Raw genomic sequence first — 26,707 nt, forward strand, 5'->3', positions numbered from 1 at the left:
ATTCTCCTGTGTGCCGCCCTCTCCAATATCAGCTTCTGGATCACCATGTTTGGCCTCCCACCAGGCCCTCAGAGCTTTCCTTAGCTCTTCCTTGTTTGCGCTGCCCCTTACTGGGCATTCAAGCCGTTTGCAGAATTTTCTCAGTTGCTCCTTGTTATAGATGAACAACTCCTGGATTTCAAATTCCACTTCCACTTCTACACTCACGCTTGGCACTTTCTGAGACATGATGCTTCCTAAACTTTTCAACTAAAAGGTTTCACCAAAAAGAAAAAATCTTGCGCAACCTGTGCTGCTAAACTAGACTAGTGATGTACAAGAAATCACTGTAGGTCAAGTGCAATTATTAGTTCAAAATCCGCACCGCTGTCCACCAATGTTAGATCTGGGGGTCTCTAGTTGGCAGAGGTAAGTACCTTAGACCAAGTAGGGACCCTTGCTTCTAGTCAGGGTGAAGGAATACACATAGTAGACAACCTCCGCTCTCCCTCTAGGTAGCTTGGCGCGAGCAGGCAGGCTTATCCCCAAGGCAATGTGTATAATAATTGCACTTATCACAACAATAATCCCCAATCCACCACAAACTGAGACCACACAGGTAAGTATATTTTATAAAAATATAACTTTATCTAGTTGCAGGCAGTAAAAAGCAGTAATACACGATGATCACTTCTTCAGGTAAAGGTCGCACTTAATCTTAATGGCTGCACTTGTAAATAGGAAGTTCTTACTAAAAAGATAGTCTCAAGTCTCTTGTAAATCAGTGTTCAAAATAATACCTTGAACTCATCTCACGTCAGCTCTATAAAAAAAAATGAGCAAAATCAAGCAATGCCCGTAGGTGAATTACTCCAAAGAATCAGCCCACAAAGCAATGGGCCTCAAGCGCTGCAAGCGCGCCTTACCCGCGGTGCGGGGAACTCCTTGATGCCAATCAGCGTGTCCTCGCGCCTCAGGCGCACCGCGCCTCTCAGAACTTACTCGCTCTCAGCCCCGGCCGGTCTCAGCCGCCTCTCCGCCCGCTCTCAGTCCTTCGGGAGCGGCGGGGAGCAGAGACGGCAGGCCGGGGGCTGGGGCACTTCAGGGATTCCCTCGGCGGGGTCGGGTCAGTCTTCCCCGGTCCCGGCGGTGATCGGACGGCACTTGCAGAGGTCCCGGTGACGGGGACCAATCCTGTCGCGGCGTTTGGGGCGAGCCTCTCTGCACACCCGGGAGTCAGCCAATGGCAGTGCGGCTCCCGGGACAGGCTCCCGATGACGCTCCGCTCCTCAGCCAATCATGACACAATAACACTGATGACGCTGCGCCGCACGGGCCTATCCCGTCGCGGCGTTGGTGAGGGGGCTCGGCTCCTCCAACCAAGGGGAGCGCGGCGGCTTCCTTCTTCGGCCTCGCAGCTCCGATCAGGACGGCAATTTGAAAAGAGGTTTTCTGGCCCCCGGCTGCGGCGGTGATCAGGCGGCAGATGGTTTTCGAGGGCGTCGATCACGGAAAGACGCCCTCTTAGCCTCACAACCGTTCTTGAGTAGATTCCACGAGGGGAGACACCACAGACCTCCGACCCTCGCTGGGAATGTGCCGATGAGCACACCGATACCTTCTTACACTCAGCAGTTGAGCACCACACGCTCCAGGTCCGAAACAGCACGATCTTGTAGCAATTCTTGGCAAAGCTTTAGGAACCTTTAACCCTGGGTTCCCAACAGGAGGCCAGCTCTTCTCAGGCCCTTGGAGATTCAGTGAAGACACAGCACACAGCAAAGTCTTGGCAGTTTCAAGCAGGTAGGGTCACAGCACACAGCAAAGTCCCTTTCTCCTCCTCAGCTTTCAATTGCAACAGCAGAACAGGTCAGCCCTGAGAGCACACAGCAAGGCAATCTTCCTTTAGTTCTCCAGCAGTCCTTCTTCCAGCAGAGGTTCCTTCTTGATTGCAGAATCTTAGAATCCAAACTTCTGTAGTCAGGGGTCCTTCCCTTATACCCCTCACAGTCTTTGAAGTCCTTTGAAGTCTTTGTGCAAGTGGCCTGAGCCCGGTCTAAACCAGTTCTGGGGGTTGCTGGAGCACAGAGGTGTTTCTGGTTTTCTTCTTCCTGTCAGCTTCAGGGTCAGAGGTGACAGTTGGCCGGCAGGAGGGGGAGCCAGCATGGTGGTCAGGCAGGCACAGCCCGGCACTATCAGGCGCTTCCTCCTCCCCCTTCCCTGGCAGCAGATGCTGCCTTTCATCCACGGGCTGACTCCGACCCCCCTCCTCCGGGGGCTCTGCAGCCCCTGTCACACCCAGACCAGACAGTCAATCCACAAACATGCCCAGGCACACAGAAAGGTTTAGACAAGAGAACAGCCACTTTCTAAAAGTACTATTCTCAAACACAGGATCTAAAAACAACCTTCACTAAAAGATGTGTTATTAAATTCTGAGTTCAGGGATATCTTTCACTTATGTCCCATCTTGTTCCTATGAGAAGATAGGCTGGGATCCATTGGGACCAGCCTCCCCCATGTTATTCTATGGAGCAAGATAGCCTTACAGCAGTGAGCGCACAAAATGGCTGCTGCCCACTACCAGAGCATGTGACCTGCACTAGTACATGCTCTACCTGCCCCCTACACTGCACCCTGCCCAGGGGGGTACCCTGAGCCTTCCATAGGGGTGACTGATGTGCACAGACAGGGAAGGGTTAGGCCCAGCCAGCGGGGACACTGGCCAGGCGGACATGGCAGTCCACTGACTGCACACAGGCCCTGCGCTGGCAGGCCTGAGACACCATTTTAGGGCTACTCATGGGGGTGGCGCAATCTGCGCTGCAAGCCCACTAGTAGCATCTGTCATCACCAGCCCTGGCACACACAGTGCACTTTACTAGGGACTTCATGGTGATACAAATATGCCAATCAGGTATATTCAATCAATATGACAATTTACAGAGGTAGCACTTGCACTCTGGCACTGATCAGCAGTGGCAGAGTGTCCAAAACATCTAAACCAGCAAAAACGAAATCCAGCACAGCATCAAAAATACATGAGTCAGAGGCAAAAAGATGGGGGAAAAACCACGCCAAAGGTGTCAGGTCTAACAGGGTCTAAGCAGACGACGCAGAAGAGTTTCCGCTACTCGACGAGCCAAGGATGGATGAACCGGACAGTCCTCGCAGGTCCGAAGAGAGCAAAGGCCGTCCCACGGCCATCACCGCGGAAGTTGACCTAAACACCCCAGCTCCTGAGAAGGTCCATGACCAAGACCTCCGAAGCAGTCAGCCAACACGAGAGAATGACAACACGGCAGAGACTCCATAGACCCCCCCCCCCTCCGCCCTGCCAGATGCAGCCAAGGTCAGTATGGCCTGCGGCCCCATCCCAAGGCGTCTCAGAAGTATCAGGACTTCGTAGCCTGCTGTCGACCTCCAGGCACGAGACATGGTGGTGCCTGCAGATCAAGTAAGACTGTTCCATAAATATACAATTTGTCATGGACCGACACTTGGGGCTATTGGTTGTTTCTCAATGCTTTGTAATTGTTTTAATCTTTGGGTAAAGGAGGAATGTAATGTTGTCCCCAGTGCATTGCTCCATGTTACCCATTGAGCGAGGGGTGTTCCCCAGTTAGACCCTGCAACGTAATGAGGTGGGCTGGCCCGGCGTACGCTCGGCCAGCACGTGTGTGCACTAATAAAGAGCCCAGGGACACTGGGCGTGGTTAGTATGTTACTGGCCACTAACAGAAGTACCTTGTACGCCCTCTGTGTCCTAGGGGAAGGCCAGGTACCGCAACACTACAACCCTCAACATTCTACTCCTAGTACTTTATCAACTTCATCCTTCTAAATTCTATTACATCTCAAATGTTCTATTCTATACTTAGTGTATATTTAACTCTGATCCAGTCCAGGATTTTTCTGCGGATTCTGGGACTTTTAGCCTTGTTTATTCCATTATGAAACCAGGACTACAAGTCCCAGAATTCAAAGAAAAAAACCTTGATTGGAATAGTGCATTACACATGGAAAACTTGGCAGCTAATCTTTTTGGCTTCAAAAATTAGGATCAGGCCTCAACCGGATCTGTGAGCATGTATACTATTTATAACTTGACAATGAGACAGCTGTGTTGCCTACATTTGTAGTCTCGAACCAAGGAGTGCTGGCTATTGTTAGTATTTTCATTGTATTTAAAGCCCATTTCTACCGGACTGGAATGTAATTAAAAAATTCAGCAAGGAAGACGGTATAACAATACGAACCTCCGTTTTTGACATAAAACACTAAAATACGGCAGCAGTTTCTTATTTAAACTTTCAAGACTTTCTCTAGTTTTAGCGGGACTAGCGCTGAACAGTTTCTATTCACGTGAAACATTAAACTTCTAGAATGGCTGGCTTTGTGCAACGCCTTTGCTAGCTAGAAAGAGGGGGGGGGTGGGTTAAAGTTTTCTGGCCCTTTGTCCTTTCTTTATATCCGTAAAAAGTATAATAGTACGAGCTCCGTTTGTGACACTAAAATACGGCAGCATTTTCTTATTGAAACTTTCAAAACTCTCTCTACGTTTAGCAGGACTAAAGCTGAACAGTTTCTATTCACGTGAAACATAAAACTTCTAGAATGACTCATGGCTGGCTCTGACTGTGCAACGCATTTTGCTAGCAGCAAGGAGGGGGTTAAAGCTGTCTGGCCTTATATCCTTTCTTTATATCCGTTTCGAGGTGGAACATATCAGACATAACATCGAAAGAAAAAAAACTGTTACAACTATTGAATTAATCGGCCGGAGAAGCTGCATGCAAACGCATATAGACGCTAAATTGGACAGAAGCGGGCCGCATATATTATTATAGTTGAAGCCCTCGAGACGAACAGGACATTTCGCCATGATGATCATAGAGAAAACGCCTGTCCCGGATGTGATTCTCTGCTGTCCGTCAGATCTGGAGCCCGTACGTTCTAACGTTAGTAACCATAGAGATGTGGCCGATCTGTGCCGGAAATCATAGAGTCGGTGCTGGGAACCATAGAGCGCATGCCGTTGTTCCTCGCCGGAGCGCTGTGATCGGCGCACACTGAAGATGGCTCAGCTACAGCAGGAGGCGGTGCGGGAGTTTGTGGCAGTGACCGGGGCCGAGGAAGAGAGGGCGCGCTTCTTCCTGGAGTGCGCTGAGTGGAACCTACAGGTGCAGTTGGGAGAGTGGGTTCGGGAGATCAGAAACCACCAATAAAAGCTAGTGCTTTGAAACGGCCACCATCCCCTAACACCAAGCCTGGGAGAGAGCAGTTTCCCTTTCACTCCTTCGGCAGTCCATTCTATGGTATTGCGCCAACCCGTCATGATGGGCCATCAACACCACCCACCCCCCTTCAAATGGTACATCACTTCCTCACCTCATTCCATCTCATAGAGTGTATACCATCGTACTCTTGATCCACCCTGGTGGCAGCTGTAAAACACACTTCATCTGATCTGGTGCAACCGCCCAGTCTCGCCTAATCCAGTTTGATAGAACTGCTGCATTTTCCCTTCCCATGCCAGGTCTGCACTATATCAATATATCACATCTAATCTGGTGCTGTCCAATCAACTGGGATTATGAGACAGTGGGAAACCCCATTTTGTGACAGTGGTAGAAAATGTTGTGGTATAAGTAGTCAAGTCATGCATCAGTGTGTGGTAAATTCAGTGGTAGTGTTCTCTGTGTTGTCATTGGAACACATTGATACAAAAGTGAGCCCCATCTTATGCAGCCTACAAAGGTATCTTAAAATTTAAACGTATACAGGTTCACCAGATCCTATTGAAAATAGTATTCTCTAAGAAATAACTATTCGAACTGCCTTAAAAAAAACACCTCATTAATCCCGGTTTAATATACTAATCAACAACTGAGACATGACCAGGCAACTTTTACAATTTGTCTGTTACTTCCCTTCACTGCAGGTGTTTTTATATTAACATTTGTTCCGTTTGCAATCGGATCAGTTGTTTTCATTCATTAACATTTGCCAGTTATTCTTCAGAGGGTTGTAAAGTGTAGTAAATCCATTACTACACAGTTCACACAATAGGTGTACCCTGTGCTTTAAATGGAAATATAGATGTGCAGCAGCGCTAAGTGCAGGTAATCCCCCTTTCAAAATAAAGAAGAGCAGGTACTGAGTACCGAAAGTACCTGCCCATTTAAAGCACTGGGTGTACCATTTTTTTGCACACCGTCGGTGTAGCTGGTGCAATCACAACACAAAATTGGCATAACACCCTGTTTTTTTGCTTGAAACTAGTTGTTTACAAGCATACACACACTAATGTTTTTCTAGCTGCAACTCCCAGAAAGAGGTAAATTGCAAGAATTGGATGAGGTAGGCTCACTCATGTAATGTGACATTTGTCATCATTTGCCACCTCGTCCCACCCTGGTGAGATGGTACTACCAGGGAGGACTGAACCTGAGGAGGGGGCTGGCCTGAGAGAGCTCTTAGAAATTATTTATTTTTTCTGGATACAAAACTTGGATCCAGTTTCAAAGTAAAATATGCATTGGGATAAACCACAAAGTATCGTTTATTCAGGTGGTATCCTAGTCTTGTTTAAAAGCACCAAAGGGTATTATCAAGAGACATGCGGTTATAATTACCTATATGTGTCACCGAATTTGTAACACATAATGCCAACATGTTTCTGCCTATAGTTTTTATCCAAATGGTCTAAGGCATTCATCAGGGCCAGATCTGTAGTGTTAGTGCATAGACCCCTAGAAGATATGTAGAGAGGACCTACCTCTCTTTAAGAAATTCCAGTCAGCTGTTCCCTGGGGCATGGTAGGACCATTGTGGGTGCGCTACCTTGATGAAAGTTTGACAACGGGAGATGCCCACTCGAACAGAACATGAGGCAACTAATATTTTAAAACTAGGTTAATAGACCTGGAATTTCTAAAAGAGAGGTAGGTCCTCTCTACATATATTCAATGGGACTCTAGTGTAGGGAAATATAGATTTGGTCCTGATGAATGCCTTAGACCGTTTGGCTAGATACTATAGGCAGAAACATGTTGGCATCTTGATATTACCAATTCAGTGACACACATGTCACCTGATAATACCCTTTGCTGTTTTTAAGCAAGCCTAGGATACCCCCTGAATAAAGGAAACTTTATGGTTTATCCTAAGGCTTTTTTAACTGTGAAACCAGGTCCAGGTGTTTTTATCCAGAAAAAAATAATTTCTAAAAAGTCCTTCAGGCCAGCCCCTTCCTGTGGTTGAGCCCGTCTTGATAGTACCATCTCACTAGGGTGGGACGAGGTGGCAAATGATGACACGTCACATTACATAGGTGAGCCTACCTCATCCAATTCTTGAAATTTCCCTCTTTCTGGAAGTTAGAGTAGTTGTAGGTAGCTAGAAAAACTATGTGTGTATGCTTGTGAACACCTGGTTTCAAACAAAACAGGGTGTCATGACAATTTTTGTGTTGTGATTCTATGAGTAAGGGCAGGAATGAGCGCATTGGTGCCCTTTACTCTTTCTTTTTGTGTGTTTTGGTATAGCTGGTGCAACCCTTACATCTGATATAGTTGAGCTGCAGAGCTTAGTGCAATATTTCGCAAAGCACAGCGACTGTCCTTACCCATCTGATGTGGTACACTTAAACAACCATTAGCTGACACCCACCTATATCTCATCTCCTACAAAATCCTCATTAAAAACATCATTTTAGGTAGAAAGGAAGCAACTCCTTACCCCATACACTCCTAATCTGAGCAACACCATTAACACTCACACACCTCGTAAAGCAACAAGACCCATCCTACACACATGCACACTTCATCTGCTACAGCAGCACCCCTCACCCCCACATGTGATATAGAAACTGCACCCCTAAGGTCTCATCTGATTTGAGGCAGTAATTATCACGTCGTACCAAATAACGTTTTGGTCTGGTGCTGTGAGTAGCATCCCCACACGCAGCTAATCTGATCCGGTATAGTCGCAGCAGCAAACCCATCTGATTTGGTGCTCAGGAGCACCCTTTCCTCCACACTCATCTGTCTGATACACCAGAAACATCTCCTACACCACATCTCGTCTGGCCGTGTACACCTATGGTATCTGCTCCCACATTTCATCTGACCCAGTACAGCAACAGCATCCCCTGCCTCACACTTCGTCTAAGCATGAATGTAGCAGCATCTCTCCCAAGCACCTCAGCAAACCTAGTACAACTGCAACACCAACTTGCATGCACCGCATCTTCTCTGGTACAGCGTAGCACTTCACCCCACATATATAATATGCCCTTTTGCAGTATCAGCTGCCCCACGTATATGTAACCCTGTAAAGCAGCAACAGATTTTGTCCCTGCATCGTCTGATTTGGCTCAGCAGCAGCAAAGTCTTCCCACTACATCTGATGGGGTACAGTTGCATCAACAACCGCTACAAGCTATCAGATCTAACGCAGGAGCAGCAAACCCTCTCTGTACTCAGTCTCATCAGACACAGCCGGAACAAACTTCCACTCCCCATCTGCTCTGGTACAGCAGCAAGCGCTGCAACACACTTAACCCTCTGAGGTACATCAGCATGTCTTCACACACACACACACACCTCCCTTGCTGAGGTACAGTACCAGTACACCAACCCATCTCCACCGTCCCCCCCAAAAAAACTTCTCTAATTTGGTACTGCAACATTGTTACAGAACTTCAGTTGGCAGTATTTCACCAAGGTGCATGTATGTAATTGTACATTATGTAAATGTGGCTTCCATAACTCAAAGCTAGTTCAAACCATAGGTGCAATATAGAGGACCAGGGGTTTAGTGTAGAAAATAGGACGAGATGGGGTAGGGTTCAAAGGGGGGAGTCCAAAACGGATAAGGGCAGGGTGGGGCTAGTGTTAAATGCGAAATTCCCCCCCCGAGATTATTTATTGACAGCCTGCTCAATAGATGTCATTTGTATGTATGATTTTTGTGTGCGGGCTGGGCCATTGATTCCTTGAACGTGGTGTAATTTATGGACACAATTCGGTGCACTGCACATGGGTGGTAACCCCCTTCCAGTGATTCTAGTGCTCCATGAGCTATCCTGTTGTCAGATGTGGTTGAAAAGGAGGTTACACTGTTCATTGATAGTGCTATGCATAATACTCTTTTTTTTTTTTTTTTTACAACTAAGCAGGCAGAAGAATGAATGCGTCTCCGTTAGCCAAACGTGCTGTATTGTGATGTACTAATTTTGTGTAGTGCTCTGTGCCATTGGTTTGCCGTTAAAGCATTAGGAGTTACACAATGGGGACCGGATATGCTGGGCAAAGAAGGAGTAAGCAGCATGCATAACTAAACTTGATGTTTGTGGAAGCGGCAAACGAGTTAGGCTTGTTGACAGTGACTAAGCAGGCCAGAGTAAACTCATGAGATAGAAGATCTTTAGAAATTATTTTTGAAGTACAGTGGCAGGAAGGCGTGTTTTAACCAGAGTCAGGATGGCCGCTGGTACAAACCCCACGGTGGTGGCGGTGGTGGGGGGGCTAGTCTTTACTTCGGGTAGTGTTTAGTCCCCGCGCTCGCGGATGGAAGATGCTGGCTGGCATGGGGCCAACATGCTTAGTCACGGTCTCTCGTTCTGGGGGACTTAGACATGGCGGAATCATCCGGCTCCCCATGCCCTCACCCAGCCCAGCCCAAGTTCCCGTGAGCCGGATCTCCATCATGAGGCTGCGTTCCGGCGCTGATACCTGCGCTGTCCTGGGCCCCCGCAGGGGTGAGGGTTGGGACCAGACAGCCTGCCTCTTATGGGACTCCGGAAGGAGATGCATGAATCACTCCAAAACACCGGGCTCTTCGCCCGCCCTTCCTGAGGAAAGACTGCTCTAGCAAGGGTTTGGATGGCAGAGGATTCCTATGCAACTCCCCTCCACTGAGAAGCATGACTCGGGGCCTGGTGCCTAGGCGAGTCAGTGCACAGACAGGTGAACGAACAAGGCCTCGGCCTCTTCTCTTTCCTTCAATAACCAGTACTTATTTTGTGGCGGCCCTGGCCAGTGGGCCCCCCCCTCAGATTTAATTGACCGGGATTTATCTCGAATCATATTTTGAAACACATAGTCACAGGCCTGACAAATATGACTTTATGCTGAGGCAGTTCTCCCGCTGACGGTTTCCTAGAGATTCCAGTGACCTTGGCCAGCCTGCGGTAATTGTTTCAGCCAGTGCTTTTCAGAAATGAAAATCAAAGCCTGCAGTAAATGGAGCCGGGTGGCAAGGTCAGTGATGTAGTCACGTGGTGGACAGTATTACTGCCTCCGCGAAATCTCTGACTATAAAGGTATGAATTAGTAATGCTTTTTTTTATTTATATAACATTGAGAAACTCTTAACGTTCATGTTAAGTTTTTTTTAAACCGTTTTTGTTTGATAACCAATTTTATTGATTTAATTTTTTTTTAAGGATGATGTCCGCTTCCCAAAAGCTTCTTGCAGACTGCAGCAAGCATACTTTCCTTAGTCAGCAAACAGGTACATCACTACAGTGGAAGGACAAGCTTCAGGGGTGTAGCTATCAGTGCAGCAGGTGCAGTGGCGTTGTAATGTGGGGAGCGTGTGGATCTTTGCACCTTAATTGTGTCCGCACTTTACTACCCAACGGGGACCAATGTTCCTATGTTAAAAAAAATTATATTCTCGTCGAGAACCTCCTGAAACCCTTCTTGAAGAAGGCGGAGGCAATTCACTGCTGAGTGGCAGCATGCCTGAGAATTAGCCTCTTCTTCTTTTTTTTTTTTTTTTTTCTTTTTTTCTTTAACTCTATTAACCCTGCAAACTCTTGTGGGGGGTGTCAGAGTTTGAAGTGCATTTCAGATGGTCCGAACGGACATGGCCTTGAAACACTACCCATTTCATTCTTGTGTTCAGAGGAAAGCAACTTTGATGATGTGAAAATTACATCTCCTTTCCTTCATCTTTTCAGTTTTTTTTCAAATAAAAAGTCAATAAAACAGTTACAAGCCAACAATATAGTTAAAACTCAAGTTATTCAATTGATCATAAAATATAGCACCAGTGGCCATGCTTGGGTAAATTTAAAAAAGGGAATTCATTGGACATAAGAAATGTAAAAAATAATGACAGTATGAATGAATCTTATCCCTTCATAATATCCATGTGTAACCAGGTGTGAGACCCATTAGGCGCTGACTGACCAGCTCCCCGGCTTTTCTTAACTTACTATACCTGGAATGATTTTGAATGAGCGCCAATTACAACCCACAGGGGAATACAGACTCCTTCCACCTAGACAAAGGATCTGGGGCCTCTATTTGCAGCCATGCTCAAGCAATCTCCAATCTTGCAGCTGTAATAGCAATGAAAAAGACCATCCCCACTCAGGTGAAACAGACCTATGAACTAATCGGACAGTATTTGGTCAAATCTTTCATCGATCTTTAAGAATTGATTAATCAGTTTGAAAACTGTGCACCAGTACTGAACTATGAGATCACAAGTTGCAAATATGTGTATGGTATTGGCACCAGGCTTACTACATCGAAAACAATTTGATGTATTCCTTTGATCCCATTCAAGCAACTTGTTTGGTGTATAATATAAACCGTACAACGTTTTTAAAGGAATGGGTCTTAAGCCTGGAGACGTTTATGATGTTCTGAGCAAGAAGATTGGTATGTCTTATATCAGTGACAGAGAAATTAGAATGCAAGTTGTGTGACTGGCTAGCGGACAAGATTAGAATGCAAGTTGTGTGACTGGCTAGCGGACAAGATTAGAATGCAAGTTGTGTGACTGGCTAGCAGACAAGACATCATATGTATTAGCCATATTCTTCTGGCTCATCAAGACTGAATACCAAGTATGAATATAGCCACATCTTGATACTTCGATAAATCTCTGTAAAAACTCATTAATATCGATACTAATTTAATTTGAAGAAAGACATGACAACAATTCTCTTAATTGTAGATGACGAAAAGGACAGAGCCTGTGTTTTTTGCGTAGCTCCTGGAATGTCACAAAAACCTGATTTGTTTACAAAAAAAAACGGACCCAAAGTCACAAGTTTTAACCCTAGTCAGCACCTTAAGTAATTAGCCTAGAAAACAGGTGGTAGGCTAGGATTTACAGAGAGATGTAAATGATGAAAAAGCGGTATGTAACTAGTAGAACAGATATCCTGCTAAACCCTATGATATACCAAGAGAGTCTTGAACTATGCACGTTTACAATATGCTGTATCAATTAAGCCTTTGCTGGGTATAATCATCTTGGGAAAAATCTGATACTCCTGGAATAGACCAGTTAGGTCTCATAACCATGACGTCCCCCAAATGCTGAAAGTCTGAAGAGGAATGAGGAAATATAACAGTTCGAGAGAGATGGAAGTGCAAAACCACTCTCACCGCGGGGAAGTTGTAGATACCTTATAGCACATTAAGGCTTTTTAAAATGCCATATAAATTTCTGCCATCTACTTTCGACCTCTTTTAAAAAAAAAAAAAAAACTCCTATGGATGTGCAGGTGATGGACCGGAATAAAAGGAGATATTGTGGCAGGATAACGATTTTAATAGTTACATCTACCGATTAGACCTAAACGTAATCTACCCCATTTTCTGCATGTGGAAAGAGAATCTGTATATAATGCTTCATAATGAGTGATAATAGTTTCCTTATGAAAAGAGTCCTATAGAGGGTCCCGTATTAGGATCCACTTGGAGAAAGAGGTGGGAGAGTAATCTAGTTGACCAAACAGTTGTGGAACTCCTAAAATCACTTCAGCAAAGCTCTTCCCTGTTACGCCATCAAGTCAATGTTTTACAGGAAGCTAACAGAAATCCACCTTAAATCATCAACAAAAGGTAACTGACTTTTTAGACACTTCCTTGCTACTTTCTTGCTCCCCAGGACCAAGACCAGAATACATGGATGCTTCCTTTGCAGAAACATTAAAGAGGCGGGCATCTTTCATCTTTCCCATGACTTGAGTGAAGAAACTTGTTTCTAGCTCTTGTAATAAGCTTCAGGATCCATATTTTAATCACAGGGGAAGCAGAAACCTGCAGATGAACTCAAAACCGTTAATTGATTCGGTAGGTCGAGGGAATACCATCCCCCCCCAGCAAGGTCTGGCTGACCTATCTTCGATGCGAAGAGCATGTGTATTGTCCCTTCAACTTTAATGATGGAGCTATTGTTAATAATGCGAAAATCAATCAAAGGAATCTCGGAGGCCCTGCTTGAGATTACTAAAATAAAAAAATAAAAACCACAGTACTAAAAAATAGGTCCTGTGTTAATGAAAAAAGAATTGCTTCTACAGCAGTGATCGCACCAGCTGCCACTTTAGAATATGAGTCAAAAGGAAGGTCAAATAAATCCTGAGCTCTGAATATATATCTTGTGGACCTGTGCTAATAATAAAATAATAAAATAAAGCGAAGATCCTACTTTAAAATGATTCGTTTTAAATCACAATAGGATTGATTTTAAACAAAGGGCAGAATCATTGAAGAAGGCGCAGCCCAATGCCCAATCGCAGTGCCACAGATTGGAACCCCTGATACAAGCTCGCAATCACTGCAATTGTGTCCTTGAGAGAGATGCAAAAAGGAACTTTCGAAAAAGAGGACTCTAGACCCATAGGTCTATTTGTAGCTGGGGATTTTAATAGAAATGTAACGTTGGAAAATAGAGAAAAGAAAAAAACCGAAGCCGCAGCCCTTACCATGTGAAACGATGGCCATTGTGGGCTTACACAAGGCAAATTTAATGAAAACTTAATTTCTGTTTTGCACGGTTAGGGAGCTATGAAGTATAGAAAATAAGCTGGATATATATATCTTAATGTGCAAAATGCATGGAAGAAGGGAAACAAATTATTTGGTGCCAATAGAGCCAATGTGTTTGAAATGTTTAAACAAGCGTGAGAAATGTGTTAGGTATCTACAGGAGATTTGAAACTAGATGGCTAGGTGCATGCTAAGGATGGACACGGAATTACCAAAGTGACTTAAGTAAATTTGATTTTTGCAGCAACTACTCCCGTCGTAGAAGGCTTGTGGTTGTTTTCTTCAAATACAGCCTCTTCATGGTGATCAACGGCAGATGTTACAATTGCCTGTCTAGTTTGTTTCATCTAAGATCATTGTTTTTGAAAAGCCACTAAAGCAAGAAAGTTACAGTTGTGGAATTTTCAGAAATCTCTTTTTGTCCAAGGAGCAAATGATACAAAAAATGTACTTGTCCTGTAAAGAAAATCACATGTCCCAAATATACCTTAGTCTAATTAGATGGGCTTTTATTGGCACATTACAGTACTAGTTGTTTTATTTAAATTACTAGTAAAAAAGAATGCTTTACAACAGTTTTAAAGAAAAACATACCTTTCTTACCGCAAAAACATTATATGGTCGCGCAAGATTGTCAAGGGTGTGATATTGGTGCCTTTGGTGTGACGCTGGTGCATTTAAGAGCATTTCAACATGTGGAGAAGTGTGGCTCAGGGGTTAGAGGCAGCAGACCCGGAAGCTGAGATCGGTTGTGGACCAGGGTTCAATTCCCCGCCTCGGCGGGTCTTGGGCTAAAAATTCCACGGACTCGATAATTCTCGCCCCGGTGCCTCCTCGACTCAGGGGTTCACACTCTGCGACTCTGGGCAATAGCTTGCTTAATCTCCACAACGGCCCCTCGCGGCGGGATGCCTGACTTTCACCTTGTGGATACCCTGCTATCTCACAGGGGAATACCAGGAAGGGTTCCCTAAGCAAGCGCCGGGAAACCCACTGCGGGTAGCTGTGCGCTATACAAGCTCAACTACATTTACATTTACATTTACATTGATGCTTTTTTAAAACTTTGTACTTCACTGAAGTAGAACGCAAAATGTTAGTAGTCGTCTGTGATGGAACTAAATTATTAGAACTGGGACCTGTAAAGAAAAGTTACATAAAACTACCATAGTAGTGGCATTGACCTACTTTTCTAGCACTTAGCCTGGAAATTGTGACCAATGCATTATAACATGTGCAGTCAGTGCACTAATCCGTTGAATTTAGAATATGCCACCTAAATACTCTGACCTCTGCAGTAGGTGCATTTTTATCCAAAGTTTTCCAATTAAGTTTGAATTTGATATACAGGTTAAATGTGTATGTTTACCCTTTGTTATTGACCCGCTGAAAGGCGCCACATGGATCCGAAACAGTGAACTACCCATTGCTCATACAATTCTGCATAAGGCACATCCCATGTGGCATTTAACGTTTATTTATTGTTCTGTGTCTTACGAATATTGTAATTATTTCCCTTCTCTGCCCATCCTATGACACTGGCCCATTGGCTCAGTGTCTCTTCTTTAATTTCTTTTCTCTTTGTAGGTCTGGCTTTGCAGCACAGTTGCCACCCGGCCATTGGTGATCAAAAAGAAGCTTTCAGGAGTGCTACAGAGAAGAACTGTAGTGCAGCACAATTGTTGGTTCTTCGGAGTGTAGCTTTTTGATTTGTCAAAAGTGGTGTGCTTCCACAGAAAGACTGCTTACCCACAAACATTTATCTAGCTGTTTAAGCCAAGTTTCTTTTCAAGGAAAGCAATTGTTTGACCTTTAAGGTCGAACTAATGCCACTGATGCTCTTAATCAAACTGCTTCTCCCAGATGTGTTTGTATATTCTGGTGTTTGCTCTTCTCTGGCTGCCATGTGTGAAAGCCTATGCTCAAAACAGCAGGGCCTTGTTGGTTATGGGGACAAGCTATAAGCTAGATCTGTTTATAATGAAAGGTTAGTATAATGTCGGTGACCTGACTTATTTAGTGTGAAAAGCATGTCTTAGACTTAACAGTGTTCTATGGGTGGATTATTATTACTTTATTAAAAACTGCAGAGAAGTATTTTGCCAAAGAGATCTCAGTTTACCGTAGTTGCAAGGGTTTTACGGTTGGTTCCCCCCTCTGACAAACCAGTGGGATAGAAGATTTGCACTGTGCTGGTTTGTGTTAGGCCCTCTTAGGAGACTTAGTATTTTGCCTTGCCAACTGTAATGTGGAGAAGTGTGGCTCAATGGTTAGAGCGGCAGACCCTGATGCAGAGGTCTAGCCCGGGACCAGGGTTCAATTCCCTGCCTCGGCGGGTCTTGGGCTCAAAATTCCACGGACCTGATAATTCTCGCCTCGGTGCCTATTCCAATCATGGAGTCCCACTCTGCAACTCTGGGCAATAGCTTGCTTAATCTCCACAACGGCCCCCACAACGCTAAGGATGCCTGGCCTCCACCTTGGGGGTGCCCAGGAGTGGACGCCTCACAGGGAAAGCCAGGATGGGTTCCACAGCGGTATTCGTACAAGCGCCTTGAGACCCTTGCGGGCGAGTAGTGCGCTATACAAGTATCAATTTACATTTACAATGTTGTTAACATTTCTGATTTTGGCACCGTAATGCCCGATTGTTGAATTGTTGGAAAGCTTAAGCTCGATACCGTAGACCTGAGTTAGTTATTGTGAAAAGCCAGTGATAAAGGATACAGGCATGATTGGTTCACTGGTAAAAGTTATGTCCAAAGTCCTAGATCTGATCTCTTTATACTATAAGATGTTATGATGAAGGCAAGAAGTATGACTTATTTATTGTTAAAAGCATTTGATAAAGCCATTGGGGCTTTACCTGGGTTGTTTTCAGACTGTGTTGCAGGCCGTAGAGCTTTGTTTCTCACATGAAATCACTCCGATAACCTTAGTAGGCAAAGTTCATCATCCCCTGTGATAAATCGTGGGCGTTGAAGCTTTTCATTGTGATATTTCCTTTTAAACCCTTTTGAGTGGGGTTGTGCATTATTTTGCCAGTTGTAGTTTTGTGCATATTGGCAATTTTATAACTGTAGGCATGATGGTTGCTAGCCTACCACACTTCAGTAGCCCTTTGTTGGTTATCGTGTCAAGTCAGTGGAAAAGGCTGTAGGTCTTATTGGTTCATTAAGAAAAGTTATGCCAGATTTCTTAGCTTTGATCTGTTTATTATGTAAGGTTATCAGAAAGCCAGTAGGCCTGGCTGACGTATTGTGAAAAGGATGTCTTCAAAGCAATGGACATTTAATGGTGGATTATTACACTTTTGTCAAAGCCTGTAGGCGAGTAATTTGTTAAATGGAATCTCTCAATTACCATTCTAGACAAGGTTTTTGGTGTTGGTGACCTTCTCGAACAAACCACGTAGAGTGAAGATTGTCAATGCACTATTTAGTATATCTTTCATTTAATTGTATTACTGTTCTAGGATGGCCAACACATTGCTTCTAAATGTTATGGCCATGCTGGAACTTCAAAACAATGCAACACAATGTACAGTATTATTGCACGGCGTCTACCTGCTGCAATGTTTAGTTTTATTTGCTATTGGAAGCATAGGCATGCCATAGCATTTTTTTTTTAATTTTGTTTAAAGTCTTTTAATTGGTCTTATGCAGATTTTTAAGCTTGTACATGAGTTTATTGTAGTTCTGTAAGTGGATGACTGCAAGAATGAGTCACTGGGTGGATGAATGGACACATTAGTGCTAAGTTGAATTACAGAGTGCATGTAGGATGACTTATTTAATGAATGACTAAACTCGTCATTGAATGGGGAAGTACTTTCGTTTAAAAGCCAGGCCTGTTGGCATTGCCTATGCTTGTATATTTTTTTACTGATGCAGAGAAGGAGAATAAGGGAAATCACGGAAAATAAGCAAATTATTATTATTTTATTTGTTTATTCTTATTTTGCTTATAGGTTCCCCCCGTTTATTCAACCCCCATATGTATACTCTGTACAATCCTCCACAATACTGTACACAAAACCCTGCAGAGATACAAATACGCATATAGGCAGGTATATCTCTGCACATATACACACACATCCCTGCATAGACAGACAGACAACGTGCTAACAAAAGCACAAAACTCTACATCAGATGCGTGATTTTCACAGACCACTTCCTCGTGCCACCCAGCAAAGTCGCTTCTCATTTGGACGTGGCTGCTGCATGGATCAAACAACAAGGGTGTATGTGGAAGCAGGAAGGAGAAGAGGTGATTGACTGGCAGGAAAGATTAAACTATCTTTGTGGAATAGATGCCTGACCATAGGTGTTTATGCAGAGGCTTGCTCCAAGGGAGATGAGGGTGAGTGCAGAAGAGTTAAAGCTAAGCAGTCACAGAGCCAGCAAGCACTGAGTATTCTGATGTGAGTCTGGCTAAGAGAGTGCCAATTGAGAAGGCATGTGACTGAAGGTCTGTAGACTACAAGTTATTCAGTTGCAGAATGAAAAGTATCTGAACTTAGAGGTCACAGGATGGACAACTGCTACCCAGCCTCTATTGGGCTTCTCTCTGACTGGAGTGCTTCATTGCAGGTGTTCACATACCTCCTAATGAGCATCTTTAATGGTAACCAGCATTGCCAAAGCCAACAGGTCTCGCCTATGAGAGCTATTGGCTTTGCAAATACTTTGTAGCCATGCTGTACTGCAGTGTGGCTAAAACGAATTAGAATCTGTGGTAATGTGTGTGTGTGTGTGTGTGTGTTTTTTTTAAGTGCATTAGCTTAGTGCTTTTCTTAATTATATTTTTAGCCATGCTGCAATATAGCGTGACTACAAATCATTGCCAAAGTTAGCTATGCCCATGGTATACCGTATGAACAAAAGGCAATGGCCGAGCCAGTAGTGTCAAAGGCAAGACATATTGGCTTTGCCATTGCTTGCTAGGTCTCTACACTACATCTCTGTTTCTAAGCAGATCAGTTAATCTTTCCATTAGTGGAAAAAGGTAAAAATATGACATTTGGTTAAAAAAAAATATATATCCTTTCACATATAGAAAGCAATTGCGCCCACGTCCATGTCTTAGTGAAAATACATTTGGAAGCAGATAACACCTGTTGTCACATTAAAAGCAGATAACATCTTTGTCACAATTAACATCCATTTCAAAGAAGAAAAGAAAAGGGCTTGTTTGAAAGGTGTATAGCATAGTAAAGCATAGCTACAAATGGCAAGTGGTTCAACAAGGACAACTGGGAAGAAGAGAAAATAAATGGAGTACCTCAATTCTATGTATGATAAATGGAAGGACAACAATCAAGCTGAAGCATCAGTACCTGGTCCATACTCCAGCCGAAAGAAAAGTCAGCAGACACTGGCCAATTAGAAGGCAGCAAATAAGAGTGACAATGAAGCCAATGAATGTTAAGCAATGGGTGGGCTGCAAGTCACTTTTTGTATACAATATCTCTCGTAAGTGCAGGCGACACCTAAAAAGTGCCCCTGAAGATGGATTTAAAAGGACACCCTTTGTGCTGTGCCCTCAACCAGCCAACTTCTAATAACAGTTTTGTCCCCTTTTTTTCATAATTTAATGTCTAGGTGTCCATCGGACAAAAAAAAGACACCAAGACAGTGTATCTCACAACACAACTTCCATACCCCTTATGGTATAGGCATATTGGGTTTACTAATGAAGAAGCTTTAAGAGAAAACGGTGCTTGAGGTAATGTGAGCCCATCAAATTCTCTAATAGCTGGTGTGATAATGTTATCACAAAGGTCGCGCTCCTTTAACATGAAACAAGAATGTTTCATTTTTTTTTTTGAGAACCTTTATTGTCACTTCAAGTAAATACAAGTATGGGCCTACAACCATCCCGGCCGGCCGCTAGTCAAGTCATAAGTACAGCAAATCAATGTAGAAAAATACAGCAGCCCGAAAATCAGGGTCTAAGAAGTGTCCAGGATATAACTTGTAGTCAAGCGCACTGTGCGAGATTCAGGATTTGAGAAGGTTCATTTTACAATAAAGAAAAACTCAGAATCAATGCCATACGGTCATACATGGTCCTACAATAGCAAGCATGAAACAGGAAATCCGCAAATAGTGCATATACGTTTGAAATATTGGGGGTAGGGCACACAAGTCAGGATAAATGTAAAAACAGACACGTTACGTAGCAAAGCTGTACCCCACCCCTCAAGACGAGACATACTGTAGGAAACACGAAAAACGACGACACCAAAAAGGAAGAAAGACAAAGGTCCATAGAAACAAAGAAAGGACAAATCAACAAACCCCAACCCGCACCCCTGCAGAAGGCTACGGCCTATCCCCCCCCCCCCCCAGCAGCGTGCCTGTCGCCCTAAATAAGAGACCCGAAATATAGAAAAAGAAGAAAAGAGGAAAAATGTGGGGAAGGGCCATCGATCCAGCCACCCGGCCCCCCCACCAGCACCGCGCACAGTAAACATCCTAAAACCAAGATCAGAATAGCCATGGAAAACATTAATAACCGACAGCACAATCAATAACATCCCCGCTGAGTGTCCCCCCAAATCACAGTCAGCCAACAATAAGTTCCACTATGTCCTAGACGGTCTCACCCCTGGCCTTTCCTATCAGTAGAACCAACATACGTCCACTTATCAATCGGCATACAGAGCAGCGTGGAGGGTCCAAGTGATCCGGGCGGACCGGGCAGTGTTATTCCATGAGGCTTCAGCCACCAAAACCCAGCCGAGTATGTATGGCGGAAATCCGTCTGTGTCAGTATCGACCCCGAAAACATCCTCCAGTCCGGACACAGTCTCACCAGCCAGGGAAAGAGAGACACACCATCCGGTAAGCGCTGAAACGCCGCCGGGGCAGCCCAAACCATAGATCGACGTTGTTTTCCCAGCCGCCGAATAGATAAGTGCCCCGACGAGTCACTCACATGTACAACAGATCTGTCCAAAGCGATCTCATGAACCGGGTCTTCCAGCGTCTCCATGAACATAGGCGTAGCTGGAGCACTCATCACTGACGCAGAGGCGGGCACATCGGCACTTCCACGAGATCGAACTATGCCCGTGTGGAACGATGGGACAACAATGGCGGCCATCCTTTTTCCCAGATCCCGGGCGTCCCGGAGCAGGGTCGTATGCAGGGTTGTTAACGCAGCCAGTATATCTCTGGACGTGTGCTCTATCTCGTGTCGCCAGACCCCAGGACTCTCCCGCACAGCAGCTTCTCTGCCTGGATGTGGTCTGCGCAAGAGGGTGCCGTCCGCCATCTTAGCTGATCCGGCCTCGTCCTTCTCCACCTCACCTCGGGACCGGGCCCCACACCAGGGCGCAACAGGAGTCACCACGAGGACCCCGAAAGTCAAGGCAGGCTTCCCAGCGAAGGGCCACCAAAAGGCTAAACAAAATCTCCGCCGCTCCCTGGGAGCCGCCCGCCGATTCCGGGAGAAGCCATTAGTCATGCCCGGACACAACACTGGAAAGGGGGCCAAGTATCGTGCACTCCCCTCGACCCTGCTTCACCGCACATCCCACAAGGCACTCCACTAGATGGACTGGGTCGGCACTTTCGCCTTCGGCCCATCAGATCTCCGGTGCCCTCCGGCTGACTCCTCCCCCCACCAGAGGCCGCTGTTGTCGCAGTCGCGGCCGGCGACTCTCCTCACTCGACACCCCGGTCTCAGCTCCGTGAAGGCCGCAAAACAGTCGGGGACATTTCCACGGGTCTGCCGCACGTAAAAGCCTCAGGAGCAAACGGTCAGTGAAAGTTATCCTTCGCCTACTTAAATATGCCGTTATGGCTCAGGATAGTTGCCAGGATGTATGCGCGGGGTGAGAAGGCTCACGGAGCCGAGCGTCTATGCAGCCATCTTGGTCGCCAGCGTGGCTCCTCCCATGAAGAATGTTTCTTAACTTTACTTAAATGAATGTTCATTAATTCCAATCGAGCCAACGTGGTTGATGACGTTTTAATCTTTATTCGATTATTAAATGTTCATCGAATTATGAATTCATCAACATGTTTCCAAAATCCATTTTAGTCATGAATTTATCAATTGCGTTCAATTATACCCAATGCATTTCGGGTTATCAAGCTAACCCTTCATCAGGGGTTTGTTTAAACGCAGTTTACTTCCGTACATCGAGGACGGCCGGTCATCAACCACGTTGGCTCGATTGGAATTAATGAACATTCATTTAAGTAAAGTTAAGAAACATTCTTGTTTCATGTTAAAGGAGCGCGACCTTTGTGATAACATTATCACACCAGCTATTAGTTTATTAAGGCACTGAGAGACACAGTGCGACAAGGACAGCGCCACAATTAATTGATTGAAATTGACCTAAGTTATACGTGTGCACGGAGATCATATTAACCCATCAAATTCTCCTCAGATTGAATCATTTTATAGTGTTTTTTGGACCTTGGCTCCTTTGGTCTCCTCTCAAGGCAGAAATTATAGTGTTCTCCGTGTAGGAAAATTGTTAACCGTTTCAGAATATGCTGCAATGTTATCATATTTTGCTACAGAAGAAATGGTTAAGGATAAGCACTGTACTGCAGTGCTTTATTGTAATCCATGAACCATTAGTACCAGAATGGTGGTTGTCTTTCAAGTGGATTAGCCATTCAATGTCAGGTCAGTATGCTAAGTCAGGATACCATAAGGCTAGGATACCATAAGGCAGTTATTTGCGACTGAATTATTGCATGCTTGGTGGACTTCTACTCTGATGGTACTACATCTCAGTAATTATGTTTGGTTGTGATAATTAAGTGATAAAGTAGAGTAATACTTTGGACTTAAATGAAACATTTCCCCTAACTTCATTGTGAGTGCAATTGGATTTTAATGTGTTTTTCAGTGCTTCTTATCTAGGTGATCTGTTAAGTGAGATCCTGCTATCTGACTGTGTCCCCAGTTGACAATTTATTTAGTTTCCAAGTTGAAAAAAGCTGAAAAACTAGGTATAAGTCTGTCTCGGCATATTCTTGTTTATCCTAATGGGCACCATGAGCTTGAAATGCCACAAACGAAAACCTTTTGTTTCCCCTATGCGGTTAATCCGCCCAATAAGACTATAACATTGTGATTGCAGAAGATTTTAATGTACTTAAGAATGTGAAGTTTTTTCAAATGATGGCCAACATCATTTTTATGTAAACAAGACCCATGTGGGTATCCGAGCACTGTACACATGACCGATGCAGTGGAAATAAATAATATTCTCCAATACAAATGGATGCAAAGATCAGAGCATAAAACAATAATTAAAAACAATTCTCAAAACAATGATGGCAAACAACGGTCATGCGAATAGTGGAAGAGAAAAATGTGGCACGTGGATCAGAGATCCACTGAACAAGGGCAAAAGTTTGCTCATGCGCAAATACTTCACTTCTTTCTTGAAGGCGACTGTCGAAGGATTCAGTCTGGTTTCTGGGGGCAGTGAGTTCCAGATCCTCAGGGCGATCCCAGAAAAACATGTGCATGCTCTTTCCCTTGCAAGACTCTTGTGTTCTATAACAGGCTTTTAACCTGCTCATTGCTTTCCATTAGTTTGCAGTGTTGCCACTGTTTCTTGCTGACTTCTAATTGGGCGCTGCTTGCTATATGTCAGTTGCTTTTCTTTCGGTGGCACATGGATCAGGAATAGATTAAATTTAATTAGTGTCCTTCTTCTGACATTTGTTGCTCGTGCTGTGATTCGGGTATGATTTTTTTTAACACTATGATGCCGTCAATGCTAGCTGCATCATGGCTCCTTTTTAGGTCTCGCCTGTCGATGCGCATGCGCATCGAGCAAGGCGAGAGTATTGGCACTTATCCGCTCTTTATCCACACTGCAAGGAATCGTGGCGATTCCTTGCAGTGCACGAGAAATTTAAGCTCAATGCGCATGCGCATTGAGCTTAAATGCGCGTGCACATGCCCCCAGCCGCCTACTCTCTCTCACAGCCTCCCCCAGCTCCGCCCCTCACTACTTGATTGCACGGCCGCTAGGCCGTGCCTCCCCTACTCTCCTCCCCCCTCCTCCTCCTACTCTCCTCCCCTGCCTGCCTGCCGCTAGGCCGTGCCTCCCCTACTCTCCTCCCCCCTCCTCCTCCTACTCTCCTCCCCTGCCTGCCTGCCGTGTCGCACCTCTCCCCTCTCCGCCCCCTCCCCTGCCCGCCCCCTCCCCTGCCCGCCGTGTTACGGTGAAAGGCTTGTTCTTTCCTGTGTGGCTGGGGAGCGGTCTGTCCCTTTCTTCTGCAGTAGGTAAGCAGACTGTCTCTTACCCTACCTCTGTAGATGGTGAGCAGTCCCATTCCAGAGCTTCCTGTTTGCAGTCGGGAGCTTTCCCTTTCTCTCTCTCTCTCTCTCCGCCAGGGATATTTTTGTCTGTGACGGCGCAGAGGTCAAATGTTGTTTTATTCGTACACTGACACAGCTGCCGATCCGACCCATGTCGTGACAGCCTCGCCCTGTCCTGGTTATCTGGCAGCATCTCGTGCGTGCAGGGTCCTGACCTGTCCCATTTCCTACACAAGTTTCAGCCTTTAAGTCACTGCGTTCAAGTGCGGGTCAAAATCCACAACTGTCTGAAGGTGCCACAAGTGCGCCTCGGACACGCACTTCTGGGCCCCGGTGAGACTGCCTGTGTTCTGCCAGTTCACGATAGACCCTTGCTTCCCTTTTAAAGTTACCACCTGACCCCCATGGCCACAAGCATATAATGATCCATTCCTTGCTTTCCTTATACACACGATTGTTTTCAGGTGTGCCGTTTCAACCGGGTCAGTGACCCAGGACTTCAACTCCCAGAATGCCTTAGGCACCTAATTGAAAATCCAGGACTAGAATCCTGCATCCTTGGTGAATGTGGTAATTTATTAACATTAAACACTTAACCCTTTTGCTTCCTTTAAAAGCTTAGCAGTGCAACTTGTGTGGTCAGCACTAGACAGACACACCGTGAACAGTTCACCACTTAAGCTGTGCAGTGTGCGGTGCTGTACGAGGTGTTCATGAAGGACGCTGCTGCTCTTTAACGTGGGAGGAGCAGAAAGTGCATAGAGAGCCAACCTCCTGTTTAGCTTTGCCGTTTGCGCATCACGCCCGCTCTCTCCTCGCCACACAGGTGCTGCTGACAAGATCATGTCTGCAGCCTTGATGGATGGCTCGGAATTTAATAAGCTGAGAGTCAATATAACCGCCAGGAAGCAGCCAGTCAGAGTATTGCCTGATGATGCCGTTGCCAGGTGCTGCCGCAAATGGGGGCTTCCTCTTCCGGGTGTCTGGAGAGGCCGCGGGATCGGGTTCCCGTCACCTAAACCAAATGCTAATTCCCACAAGAATTGGTGCCTCAAAGTGCCAAGTGTCATTTGCAGCACTGCAACCAAATGCTAATTCCCACAAGAATTGGTGCCTCAAAGTGCCAAGTGTCATTTGCAGCACTGCATTCTGGGACTTGTAGATCAACTGCTTATTAGAAAATGGAAATGAAATGTTCATGCCTTCAAATCTCCTCTATCTAGGGGTGGGCGATCAATTCTGCTCGCTGGCAGATTTAGCAGAGTTTTGCCACTCCGCATAATGTTTGTAACACTGAGTCCCGGCAAAGCTACGCCAAAAGCCTCATGCTGGAGGATTTTCTCGCACGCGGTAGGCAAGCGAAAGTGCGACTTGGCATCCCCAAGCGTGATTTTCGGGCGATAGAATGGTACTCAGCGAGACTTTCTCAATGTGGGTGGTTGCGACCGTTCGCTGTGAGAAAGCTGCTGCTCAGCCCTCCAACGCGCCACGTGATGCCGTTTGTGCTGATTTTGCAGCACAGAACAGGCTCCTGCGCTATAAATCATCACGAGCAGCACAATATACCGATTTCTACCCGCTTGCTGAACTCTGTGGACATTTTATGTAACTCCAAAGAATTCCACGGAGTGAAACTCTGCGAGTTCCGCCCTCACCCCCTACTTCTATCACAGACATTAAATTAGCATTGCACACCCTCTTGACATCTCAGTTTCAGATTCAACATTTATCACTCACCCTCACTCACCTTCACCCTCACTCACCTTCAACCCCTCACCCTCTCTCACCCCCACTCACCCTCAACCCCTCAACCTCCCTCACCCTCATTCACCCTCAACCCCTCACCCTCACTCACCCTCAACCCCTCACCCTCACTCACCCTCAACCCCTCACCCTCAATCCCTCACCCACACTCACCCACACTCACCCCCACTCACACTCACCCCCACTCACCCACACTCACACTCACTCACCCTCACCCTCACTCACCCTCACCCTCATGCTAAACCCATTAACAATTCTAAAAGCACTAATTCTAATGCTGCGAGACCTATTGCATTTCTAATGCTTGTTTATTTTTCTGTTTTTTTTCCACCTCACAGGCCCCCATCCTGTTGCTTATCCCCCCTTTACACTTCTCATTCGTACCCGAACCACAGTCCTTCACTTAGAAGCCCAGCAGCGAATGGTTTTGCCATCACTAGTGCTGCAGGTGCAGTGGCACAGATGCCCAGGGGTTAACAGCGCCCGTTGCACCCTCTTATTCTGCATGTTAGTACCCAACTAGTGGGCTAGGGGCCGTTTTTAGGTTTTGCCTAGACAGATCATGCGCTGTCTTTGGGAGGCATGTTGTTTACATAAAGTGGGCTTACAGCCCTCCCTGTTGGCTTTAGCATCGCTCTCGTTTCCTCACCCTCATTTGTCACGGCATGGGGGCATCATATGTTTCCCCACTTTTTCAGAGCTACTTTTTTCTTTGTGTTCAAGCACTCCATATGAGGGCTTGTGTTTTCAGTCCATGTCCCATATCCTAGTCCATGTAGCTTATTTTCCCTCCAACCCACCCCATTTCCGTGTTGCTTCTTTCCCCAACACTGCCTTCCACGCTACTACAC

General features: G+C 45.5%; 1 protein-coding gene across 1 annotated transcript in view; it reads left to right on the forward strand.

The window, feature by feature from the left end:
- The first annotated feature begins 4,974 nt into the window (after positions 1–4,974).
- The window catches only part of NSFL1C (NSFL1 cofactor), a 94,864-nt gene continuing 73,131 nt past the window's right edge, over positions 4,975–26,707 (forward strand). The window contains exon 1 of the mRNA XM_078651700.1: positions 4,975–5,162. Coding sequence (XP_078507826.1) covers positions 5,058–5,162 — 105 coding nt within the window. The 5' untranslated portion in view covers positions 4,975–5,057. The remainder of the gene's footprint in view (positions 5,163–26,707) is intronic.

The sequence above is a fragment of the Lissotriton helveticus genome, chromosome 7 (assembly GCF_964261635.1).
Source record: "Lissotriton helveticus chromosome 7, aLisHel1.1, whole genome shotgun sequence".
NCBI lineage: Eukaryota > Metazoa > Chordata > Amphibia > Caudata > Salamandridae > Lissotriton > Lissotriton helveticus.